Source organism: Orcinus orca, chromosome 9 (genome assembly GCF_937001465.1).
Source record: "Orcinus orca chromosome 9, mOrcOrc1.1, whole genome shotgun sequence".
Taxonomy (NCBI): Eukaryota; Metazoa; Chordata; class Mammalia; order Artiodactyla; family Delphinidae; genus Orcinus; species Orcinus orca.
In genome coordinates, this window is record NC_064567.1 from 8117282 (window position 1) to 8130388 (window position 13107).

Below are 13107 nucleotides of genomic sequence, written 5' to 3' on the forward strand. Positions count from 1 at the left end.
AAGTGAAGGGGGATAGAAGAACAGTTGTAGGGACCTTCAGGGATTTCCACTGCCCACAGCTATGGTTCTCACAGTGGTCTCTAGACCAGCAATACCATCATCACCCGGGAACTCATTGCACTAGCACACTCAGGCTGCCGTAGCAAAATACCATCGGCGGAGTGGCTTAAACAACAGACATTCTTTTCTTACAGTTCCGGAGGCTGTAAGTCCAAGAGCAAGGTACTGGCCAGTTTGGTTTCTGGTGAGAGTGCTCTTTCTGACTCTTCCTCTTTTTATAAACCACCAATTCAGTCAGATTAGGAATCCAACCTTATAACCTCATTTAACCTTAATTATCTCCCAAAAGCCCTGTCTCAAATACGGTCACATTAGGGATTAGGACTTCAACGTGTGAATTTTGGGGGACACAATTCAGTCCAAAACACTCGTTACAAACGAAAATTCTGGAGCCCCACCTCAGACCTATGGAATCAGAAATTCAGGGGACGAAGCCCAGCAGTTTGTGTCTCATTAACCCCTGCGGGTTATTCGCATGCACACTAAAGCCCGAGAAGCATGGGCCTCCAGGGAAAATTCTCAGCATTGCACTTGATTTCCTCCACGGTTTCTCCCATTTGTACTTTCCAGCCTCATTTCTTACTGTTTTTTGACACAAACTCTGCTTCTGCTAAACTACTTCTCACCGTGGCCTGGAAGATCATTCGTATTCTGTCCTCCAGACTCTTGTTCACTCTCACCAACCTCGAATTGTCTTTCAACCTCTTTAATGAAGCATCACTTCAACATCCCAGCCACAGTCATGTCTTCTTTCTCCAAATAGCAAAAACATAATTGTCTGAACCAATCATTTTCATATTTTACAGATTTTACTTTCTTAGAGTTCATAGGTTATACTTGTCTGTAATTTTAGCACAAGGCTTTGCACATAAAAGCACTTAAATCTTCAAAACATTATAGACTGTCCTGCTTATAACTCTTCTCTGTGACTCCCTACAACACTGGCCCCAATACAACACTAATTTGGGGCATCAAGCAGTCCCTTGGTCTCTGACATAATGCCACTTCCAAAGTTGTTTAATAATAAAAAAAATCATCAATATACTATTTGCTCTTTATTAAGTCCTTAAGTGCATCAAGACTTATAACAGGCATTTAGTATATTCCCTGATCAAATTCTCACAATCACCCTGAAACAGGCATTATGATCCCTCTTTGACTGAAAGACACTGGAAACTGAGGCAGAGAAGTTCAATGAACTCCCCCAAAGTCACATACGCGAGAAGCAGCAAGGCTGAAAAGTGTGAACATATGTTTCTCTGACTCAAAGCACATGCTTTACTTCTATGTTATACTATAGACAAAGAGATTTAGTTTGCTGTCAACGTAATGAATTTACTGCCAAGAATCCCAGAGTGTATGGCTCTTGTGATAAAGATACTTCCAATATACCCTTTGTAAACTATCTTCTTTACCCCCAACACACACACACACACACAAGTCCTGAAGCACTGCTAAAAGTAAGCCATCGTGGAAAAAAAGAGCAGACTTCTTGAGACCCACAGATACTGTTAAATGACTACAGACAACAAACAGCTCTAAGTTCTATCGCTCTTCTATATGCTATTTACCTGCAGACAGCCTTCAGAATTCTTTCATCTCTATGTTAGAGACAACTGAAGAACTCAAAGGGAATTACTTGAAAGTTCACAAGGAGCTTTGATAAACTTTTGCCCAAAGCAAATACTGATAATTACGCACTAGAAGCACTGACACACACACACATACATGCATATAAAATTTTTAAATCGCTAAGTTAGAAACAATGGAATTTTTCTGAAAAAATGGTATTTCTTAGCTTCCTTCTCCAAAAAGAAAAAACAAGTGGTCATATTTTACTTTCACAGCTGCCCGTGCTTTGAAGACTGGACTGTTAAGAAATAAGCCACACCTGTTGGACTGTTTCGGTAATTCCAATCACCAGCTAAGATAGTAACTAAAAGTAACATTCCATTCTCAGCCTACCTGGGGTGTTCAACAACCTGGACATCTTGCAGAAATAGGAGATGTACTGCTCACAGTACTCGGCGCTGTTGGTGATGGCGCTGATCTGGTCCATGGCGGCACTGTAAATGAGCTGTGTCACCGAGTATTTTTCTGGGTTGTAGCCCACCACCGTCGTCTGCATCTGCAAATCATGAGACACTATCGTCCACACTTTGTCCTCTGTGGGGAGAAAAATGCCACGACAATGGGTCATTAGTATGCAAATGCATCTTCAAATGTCAGAAAATAAGTGAGCTATAATTTCACTGGTGTTTTCCCTGAACTGCTGTAGAACAGAGCTAAGGATAGTAATACTTAAAGTAACCCCTACCCTTTCTCACACTTAAGTTCTGCTTATATAGACAAAGTAGAAAAGTAATATTTTTTATTAAAAACAAACGCAAGATAGCTCCTGAAAATGAAACCAAATAGCCTGAGAATCTGGTTGATGCTCTAATATCTGCAGCATTGAATGTGAGGCCCATTGTGTTCCAAAGGCTTCCCGACTCTGTAATCCCTCACTCCTTCCGTAGAACAGTATTTGCTCCTTCCTAAAGGAACTACGTGCTCTCAAGTCTCTGGATCTTTGTACGTGCTGTTTGCTCTAATCAGAATATGCATACTCATCCTGTCAACAAATATTCTTTTCACCCTGACCTTTCAGTTATAATTAGATACTGCATGCTCTGTTACTGAAACGCTCTACACATGTGGAATGATGCAAATAAGTAATTATCTTGGTGTTTTGGACCCTGAAAATTTCAATATGTGAAAAGGAGAAGCATATATAAGATTGATGAGATTAAATTAAAATGCTATATAGTTCTGCATTTGAATTAGAAGCATCACTATGAACCCAGGATGATGTTATCTTTTTTAAAATGTAGATATATGTCTTAGCTCTGTCCACTGAAAAAGTTCCCAAACAAGGACCAACCTCTGGCACCCGACTGTCATTACTCAATACCACTTTCCATTAAGAGAAAACTAAGCTCCTGGAGAAATGGCTGATTCAGGGCTGGAAATGGATAAGAGGAGCCTGGAACATATTGTCACTTCAGAAACAAACTACTGGAGACAGAGAGTGGTTCAAAAAAACCCCAGGGCCAAAGAAGGATGATTTTAATTAACATCAATAAGAATTTCCTGCAATGAATTAAAATACAGCAAGTATATTTAACTCCATGAATTTGTACAAAAAAAAGAAATGTCTAATTTTGGAAGATGCTAGGTAACTAACTCATTACTTTGAATATTGGTAAATAGAGGCAAAGAATCCAGCATTTAGTCTACCTTAGCTATATGAGGTGTAATGTAACTAAATACTTTCTTTACGGAAATATTTCAGCTCATAAATGAAGGCTAAATGATAAATGTTTTAACTTCCAACAAGTTAGTAGGATCTAAGTAGGATTATTCACGGTCACTAATACAAGTAAAACCGGAGGAGACATGCGTCCTGGGGATCAGGAGGGGCAGGCAAGTACACAGGCCTACCTGTGGAGGGGTGTGGACAAAACTCAGAGGTGAATTTCACCAAGCTTACAGACCTACCTGCCAACTTCTAGAAAACACAGGGGAAAGGGGAACATGTTAAATGTCACCAAAGGGAAACAGCGAAATCCATGCTGTGGAAAACTGTATACATCATACAATCTAGTTTTTCAACAGGTGAGTGATAAATAACAAAGGAAGAGAGAGAGACACACACACAGGAGAGAGACAGACGGAGAGACAGAGAACTTTAGATTAAGAGAGATGAGAGATGTCCTGAACTTGCCCCTCCTGAGGTCTTCCTATTTCAGGAAATGGCAACTCCACTCGTCCAGTTCTAGGACAAAAGCCTTGGAGTCGCTCTCAACTCTTCCCTTTCTTCCACCTCCTCCTGCAGCCTGGCAGTGACCCCCGCCTGCTCTACCTTCAATAATTATTCCGAATCTGGGCACTCCTCACCCCACCCCCCACCACTGCTCTGGTCGAAGCCCCAGGGCCGCTCGCCTGCATCCCACAGTAACCTCTAACCAGTCCCCTCTTTCCACCCTTGCACCCTCACGCCTACCTTCAACACATCAACCAGGCTGAGGTTTTCGAGCACAAGTCAGATTCTGACACAGCTCAGGGTCCTCACATGGCACCCGGTCTCGTTCACAGACAAAGTCTAGTTCTTAGAATAGCGAAAGACCCTCCGAGATCCGGCTCTTCCTTGCCGCCCTACTAATCTCCCCCTTGCTCCCTTGGCTCTGCCTCCTTGGAGACTCGCACTTGCTCTTTCCTGCATCTAGAGCCGTCTTTCCTCAAGCCCACTCTTTCTCCAGATCTGAGCTCCAGTGACAACCTTCCCTTCCCGAGTCCCACCCCACCACGGATGCTCTCCATCTACCTGCCCAGCTTTGCTTTTCTCCATAACGTTTATCTCTATCTTAGGGCACATTTAAATTATTTTTAAATGTCTGTCTCCCACCATTAGAAGGGAAGAAAGCAGGGATTGTTTCAATGCTATATGCAATGTGTTTAGGATGGTAATTGACATATAGCAGGTCTGCAAAAATATTAGTTGAATAGAAGAATGAATTAATTAAAATAAACAGAATACAAGTACTTAATCTAGGAACTTTTAAAAATCGCTTTGGTTCAAGTTCTGCCGAGACTGTCCTTAGAGACTGTGGACAGGCCACTTCACTCCTCTGAGCCGGAATCTCCCTTCATCTGTTACGACATGGCTCTCTATGGAGACTTCCCAGCTTGCTGTTCTTAAATTGATTAAAAGAAGTTCAGTTACGGTGTCCCCTGTAGTCATTTTCTATAGATAATTGTTTTTCCAGTTTTATCTTTGGCCTGATCAGAACTGCCTTCCTTTAGTTCCTCTGATACAGCAAGAAAAGCTACAATATATTTTGGTAATTCTGTCACTTTCTGACATGATTCTGAAAACAAACTGATTGTCATGTATATCCAGACCTTCAGATTTACCTTCACCTAATTAAAAATTCATTAATTGAATTAGGGTACTTCTATCACTTTTCTGTTACAATAAGTCTATGGCATAGAATTCTCAAATGTTTGACACCACTTGCTTTTTCCTCCCTCCCTCCTTCCTCTCTTCTTTCTTTCCCTCCCTCCCTGCCTTCCTTCTTCGTTTCTTTCTCTTTTTCTCTTCCTTTAACTTCTGATGGAACAGCATTCTAATCTGACCCTCCTTTAAATATCATAACCCCCTTTTTATATATACAAAATAGGTTAATAAAGGCAAACATTAACTAAGCAAGTAAAACAGAATGATCACCAATTATGGTCACTGTCAATAACTTTAAAAAGACTAACCAATTTGTTAATGTTGATGAATCTCTAACATTTTGGTCCTGGTGACTTCTTGACCCTAAACTCTAGTTCCAGCCATCTCAGCACACACATTTCATCATCAAAACCCTCCCTGTACATTATATCTTTATATTTGTTTTATAGTCCACTCATTCATTCAACAAATATTATCATGTACCTACTTACTATATGACCAGTACAGATCTAGGCACCATGGAAACCACAGCAAAAAAAAAAGCATTCATAAATTTTTGCAGCTTACATTCTTACATTCTGGTGGAGAAAAGAAAACAGATAATAAGCAAAATTAAAAGAACACACATATATATATATATATATATATATATATATATATAGTTAGCCAGTGATAATGGCGAGGAGGAAAACTAAATCAGGGAAGGGAAGAATAGGCTGTGTGTACAGGGATTGCATTTTTAAACACAGAGGAAACCATAAAAGCCCTGAGAAAGTGACATTTCAATAAATAAGGTAGCTATCCAGCAAGCCATGTAGATGTCTGGGGAAAAGTATTCCAGACAGAGGGAATGAAAATGCAAATGTTCTAAATCTAGAATATTCCGGATGTCCTTCAGGTATACAAGAAAGCCAGTGAGTGACGAAAGGGGAGAGGAGCAGAAGTTGAAGGCGGAAATGTAATGAGAATGAGTGGATTGTGACCTTACAGTGAGATGGAAAGCCACTGGCTTTGGAAGGTTTGGAGCAAGTTAAAGTAGTTTGCTTTAACTTAATCTTTGACATACCATTCTTTGCTGCAATAAAATTATACTTCAGAGGGGTTTGAAAAATAATATATATATGTACCTTTATAAAGACTTAAAACTTTCTACAGTGTCATGGCATTATAAAAGGTAATATATAAGCTCTACTTGGATAGCATAAAACAATTACTGTTGATGCATCTTACAAATTATTTGTTAATGCTTGCATATTACACATTGCGATGGCTCCTTTGGAGCTATTAAATCTTAAATGACAAATGGATATTAACAATTTTGCAGATATCCAGCATCTAGAAGAAAGTTATGCTGTATAGATTTTTCTTCACTAGTATCATAAGTGGAAAAATTAAAAATCTTATTCCCATATTCACAGTGTGTTTATATAGCATGTATTGTAAGATATGTGTGTAATGCAAATAAAAACTAATGTGTATGGAAAGTTCTAATTTCTGCCACTGTCCGTTTTCATGAAGAAGCAATTGATAAGCTAGTGTATTTCAAATATTCTTTTTGGATTAGTGTGCTAAGAAAATGGCCTTTGTGATTACTTAGTGCTTAGTATCTGTCGCATCATGCAATTACATATTTAAAAACTGTCACATTGTACATTGTTTTAAATATAGCTGATTTAATGATATGTTTCAAATACTGGGGTACATCTGGAACATACTGTGGGAATACCTCCCTCTCCTTGGCATTTACAGGGTCCTCAAGATTACCCAGCTTAGTTGTGTTGACATATGTACATTAGAAAGGTCGCTCTGCTACCTGTATCAGTGACCCCATATCCTTATCCTAACTGTAATTCTCAGGTAATTCACTTCATGAGAACTCAATTCCTGGCACAGTTGGAGTTATGACCAGGGCCTGATAAAGCCAGGAAATGACCAGTGAAGAAGGCAAAGAATTACTCCTCCCAGAATATAACCAGTTTCTTCATCATACATATGGCTTTTCTTTGACTCTTTTCCATGTTATTTATCCATATATAATCTGAAGTTCACAGTACAGAGCAGGTCTTTATACAGCACATTTTAATTAAAGTCCAATCTGACCTAATTCCAGTGGAAAAAAATTTTGTGTCCCATACATCTGAATATGCATCTAAGTGTTTCTGATTTTCAAGCAGCATCATGGTTCTGGTTATTGACCAATTTGTCAATCTGGGAGCTTTTTACACCTTTATTCAAATTAACTCTGAAATGATCTTTAAAATTAAGGGAATATTGTACTATAAATTACCTAAATTTAAAATGGTGTATAAAGCTTGTTAGGTGGGCCTCAGCAACATCTCCTTGTGGTCCAAATCCCTGAGCAGCCCTATTACCTATTACAGTAATTCTACAGGAATGACGTTGGGTCTCTCACTCTGAGAGTAACACAACTGAAACTGAACTATAATACATGCCTCACCTAAGATTTTCCATATTGCATGTAAAACTTGGCCTGCTGCATAAAACTAGTGAATTCAATTTTGTATATCCTTAAATTTCTTCTCTATCTCATAAACTGCATTCTGATAACTAGGTTTGTGGTTTTCTTTGAGCATAGAAGTCTTAATAGTTATTATCCTGATTCAGTAAATCAACAACTGAACCTCAACTATGAGGAAGATATGAGCAAGGATCGCCAATGAAACACTATAGCATCAATAAGAATTGCTTACATGTTTGTAGCCTTACAGGAGAACACAGCCAAGGGAAGAAGCCTACCATTTAAAAGAAACCATGTTCTCATGTGAAAAATTTTGAGTTCCACATAGTATCAAGATGATGTCATTTTAGAGAGCATCCATTTTGAATCTCTTCAATTAGAGATTAAGAAGTCAAGTGTAATAGAGTTACCACATGATCCTGCAATCCCACTCCTGGGCATACATCCAGAAAAGACAAAAACTCTGGTTCAAAAAGATACATGCACCCCAGTGTTCACAGCAGCACTACTTACAATAGCCAAGACATGGAAACAACCTAAATGTGCATCAATGAATGGCTAAAGAAGATTTTATATACATATTATAATATAATATGTATATAAAATGGAATATTAGCCATAAAAAGAATGAAATATTGTCATTTGCAACAACATGGATGGACCTAGAGATTATCATGCTAAGTGAAGTGAGTCAGAGAAAGACAAGTATCACATGATATCACTTATATGTGGAATCTAAAAAAAATACAAATGAACTAATTTACAAACAGAAACAGTCTCACAGACACAGAAAACAAACTTTCTCAAAGGGGAAAGGGTGGGGGAAGGGATAAATTAGGAGCATGGGATTAACAGATGCACTACTATATATAAAATATACAACAAGGATTTACTGTATAGCACAGGGAACTATATTCAATATCTTATAATAACCAATAATGGAAGAGAATCTGAAAAAGAATATATATATATGAATCACTTTGCTGTATACCTGAAACTAACACAATATTGTAAATCAACTATACTTCAATTAAAAAAAAAAGTGTCAGAAGTGATAAGTGGCTTGACCAAATGAATACGAAAAGTTAGTGCCAAAATAATGGAAACTTTGTCCCCTAATTCTGGATTTAGTGCTCTTTTCACTACACATGTCTTTGACCCAGTGGTGATATGCCTGGTGACATGTCAAAATATTTACTGTCTTCCCCACAGCACCCCACTAATTTTCAGGGGGCAGGGGAACATAGACACTATTTTAGACTTTTTAAATATTATTTTAAATTACAATATACAAGTTATTACATCAACAAAAATGTCATAAAATCATGAATACATTCATAAACCATTACTGAGTTTTTGATCTGTTTCAGCACGATGTTAGGTTCTGGAAGTTCAAGGATGAAAAAGACTTGAGTTCCTGTCCTCAACAAGCCTGTAGTCCAATGGAGGGGAGAAAACATTAAGCTTGAAATTGCAAATTGCGAACAGGTGCTAAAACAGATATATGCACAGGGTCTTGTGAGTTCACATGGAAAGTCTGTATAACCCAGCTTTAGACAGCCATAAGTGACCCAAGAGGACATGGCATTTTCAGTGAATGATGAAGGTTAAATAGGGATGAGCCATATGAAGATGGTGATAAAAGCAGTTTCATTCTTCTTATAGCTCAGACCAAATACCTTGGAGACAAAACGTTCAGTAAATGGGATCTGGATCAACTGGAAATTGAAGGGTCTGGAATGGTGAAGTATAAGATTGCATTCATAACAATTGCATATGGGTTGAAAGTTCTAGTAGATCGTCACGGTGTAGGTGTTGAAATGCTGTGGAGATGGACGATTAATTTATATTTTTAAAAATATTTCTCCAAAGGCATATAGGACAAGCCCACAGCTAACATCATACTCAACAGGGAACAGCTGAAAGCTTTGCTTCTAAAACTCTGGAACAAGTCAAGGGGAATATGATTAGGGATATAGCTAGGCTTTAATTGATATTTGATGTTATATTTCTTAATCTGGGTGTTGTATACAAACTAGAAATACTTCATATTGAAACAAACAATTAACAGGTACCTTATTTCAGGTAAACTTTATATGAATTCCAGATTTGCAACAGTAATAATCTAGGAAATACTGGTCATTTTACATGAGCTATGTGTGCTTTACTGCATTAAGTCACAGAACAATTTCTTATATAGTTGCTTATCCAAAGTATTAAATAATTCTACAAACTATGTTAGGTTATAATGATGGTAGACTATGATGGTTTTTTGTTTTTGTTTCATTTTTTAGTCATTTGTCAGAGGATCTATTTGAAAATTTCATCAGTCTTCCAGGCAGATAAGTTTAAAGACCACTAATTTTATAGACCATTATTTTGTTTAGAAGGTTTTCTCAATAGTTATGATCCTATTGACACAATTTAACTTACTAGAAATCTTTGGTGTCATATTTTTCTCCCCCCAAATACATTTTGTGTGAGCATCACAAGCATCTCTGTAACGTAGACCCTAATATCATAGAGGTCATTTCACCGTGGTGGGCTTCGATGGTTTGAGCCACTCCATAATGCCTGCTATGCATGCAGCTCAGGTGGCATAAGCAGCTTCAATCACGTGTAGAGAAATAAGGATATAAAGCAGACGGAACCCCTGCAGGAAGCACCGAGGAAATGAACTAAAAGTACAGATGATGTTCTGCAGGTGGTGGAAAATGTTGATCATTTTTATGCTCACAATTCCAGCTCACAATTCCAGCTCAAAAATGGAGTGTTGTCAGCAAGTATAAATAATGGTGGCTCATTCATACCCACCTGAAGAACAATCTGGAGCCTATGTATATCGTTTTTCAAGGAAGACATTAACTATTTTCTGGGAAGAAGAATATTTGTTAATGTTTTTGTTCCACTGTAGAGATGTTAACATTCTTTTACAATACGGCTAGAGTTACTGACTGCATTTATATGAATACTTAGACAAACTAATCTTCCCTTTCCTTTTTCTCTCACACTGGGTAGAGATGTAGTTGGTGTGTATTTGACAGTCTGGAGTTCATCTCTGTGGCAATAAGATTTCTATCCTGTGTAGCAAGGAAATGTTACTCTTCAATTTGTGTTGCTTATAATGGTAATTAGATTTTGATCTGAGTTCAAACTTGGATACTAGGTAAACGTCATCTTGGATCAATGACTGACCATTTCTGTGGATCTTTCAAGATAACACTTGCTTCCTATTATTTAAAAATACCTTAAAACATATTGCACACACTTGGTTAAAAAAAATCACTTCAAGTATTTACCACACTGACCTAGCTGTAGTTCAAATATGCCAGGCACTTATGCTTTAAGGCTTCTGCATGGCTGTTTCCTCTGCCTAGAGGAATTTTTCCATATGGTCTCAAGGCTAACTCCCTCGCCTCCATTAGTCTTGATTCAAATGGCATGTTCTCATTGAGGTCTGTGAAGTCCATCTTATTTAAACTTACTCTGTCCCTTCCCTTCTCTACACCCAAAGCACATACGTATGGCCTTTGAACATAGTATACAATTTACTTGCTTGTTATTTTTATCGTCTATCTCCCTACCCCACCTTCCTCATAGACTATAAACTTCAATATATCAGTGAATTTTTAAAATAAATTTTGTTTACTCATGAATCTTAAATTCTTAGAATAGTACCTAGAAGTCTGCAGAAGTTCATAAATATTGTGCTAATAATATACCTTAACCCTTTCTTCACTTAGTTTCCAACAAATCTCTATCACAATCATCATCAGTGATTTGATGGTATTTGGTAGTATGTATCCATTTGATATATACTAACAAATGTAAAATAGATAGCTAGTGAGAAGCAGCCACATAGCACAGGGAGATCAGCTCAGTGCTTTGTGACCACCTAGAGAGGTGGGATAGGGAGGTTGGGAGGGAGACGCAAGAGGGAGGAGATATGGATATATATGTATATGTACAGCTGATTCACTTTGTTATAAAGCAGAAACTAACACACCATTGTAAAGCAATTATACTCCAATAAAGATGTTCAAAAACAAAAAAAAAAAAACGAAATACAGTTCATGGGCTTATAGATCCCATCAGATAGTCCTACAATTTATTAAGCTTCAAAAAAAATAAACATTTAGAAAGTCCTTACAGGTGGAACAAAGTGATATTTGAAATTATAAAATCCTGGTACTGTACTTGCAGTATTTACAAGATTTTTTTAATCTTGTAAACTGCAAGGATTTTTTTAAAGAGCAACATGATAATACATCCAAGATGCAATAAGCTTCTTAAAACCATCATCATTTTCTTTCTGGATTGAACAGTAAGATAATAATCATTCTGTGCTAAGTGTGTGCACATCTCCTTACACAGCAAGAGATCCTGAACACAGGAGTTTCATTCATCAACAACTTGCTTTATTCCAAGCACTGTTCTAGGTCCTGAGCACATGAAGGCAAATAACACGTGTGGCATGCCACCAAAGAGCTAGTGGGAAGAAGGTACACAAAATAAGTAATTACTGTACAACTGAAAAAATAACTTACTTTTCAAGCAACTGCCAGAATCATCCAAGTAATGAGATTTAGCATATAAACCATAAACCCACTTATGACCTACATCACATCCTTTAACATACATAACACAATCTTCAAAATTCTCTGCTATTTGTATTTACATATTTTTTTATTGTTGGGAGATTTTATTTTGCTGACACTTAGTTTAAACCTAAGCTGTATCAGGCTAACTTGAGAAATTATATTCTTCCTGAAGTTTCTATCCAAAAAGCTTTGATGTAGCAGAAAACACACAATTGAGAATGACAGCTTGATTCGCTATTAACAGGATAGAATCTCATAAGATGGCCCTTCCTTTCATGTTGACCCTAGCTCACATTACTGTCTGCTCCTGAAACTTGAAAAGATCAAATACATCCCAGCAATTTACATTTTGGGGGCACTAAGGGCTGTGGTTTAGGCGATGTCCCATCAGAAAGTTTGTGGCAACAGAAACAAACTCACAGACATAGAAAATAAATTTATGGTTACAAAAGGGGAAGTGGGGGGGGGATAAATTAGGAGTCTGGAATTAGCAGATACAAACTACTATATATAAAATAGATAAACAACAAGGTCCTATTGTATAGAACAGGGAACTATATTGAATATCCTGTAATAAACCATAATGGAAAAGAATAGGAAAAAAGAATATATATGTACCTGTATACATGTACATATATATAACATATAAAACTGAATCTCTTTGCTGTACACCAGAAACTAACACAATATTGTAAATCAACTATACTTCAATAAAAAAAGGAAGTTTATGGCCCTTTTCCCTCCTTTCAACCCAAGCACCAGGCTTAAACATAATTTTTTTTGATAATACAGATAATATTTATCACCTTGGAAGAAAATCCCCAAGTAATCAACTCCTCTGAGTATTTAATTTTCCCCATTAACTCAGTTTCTATTCACTGAAGCAGCCCTATTGTGAGGAACATTAGCATGACAGTCTGACAGATTAAGTTCCTCTGTGAGGATAATTCGCTAGAAATAAATTTTTA

General features: G+C 37.4%; 1 protein-coding gene across 2 annotated transcripts in view; it reads right to left on the reverse strand.

Annotated features, from left to right (window-relative positions):
• Positions 1-13107, reverse strand: part of CNTNAP2 (contactin associated protein 2) — a 2019732-nt gene that overhangs the window by 676735 nt on the left and 1329890 nt on the right. For both annotated transcript variants that reach the window (XM_049714704.1, XM_049714703.1), the window contains exon 14: positions 2026-2226. In XM_049714704.1, coding sequence (XP_049570661.1) covers positions 2026-2226 — 201 coding nt within the window. The remainder of the gene's footprint in view (positions 1-2025; positions 2227-13107) is intronic.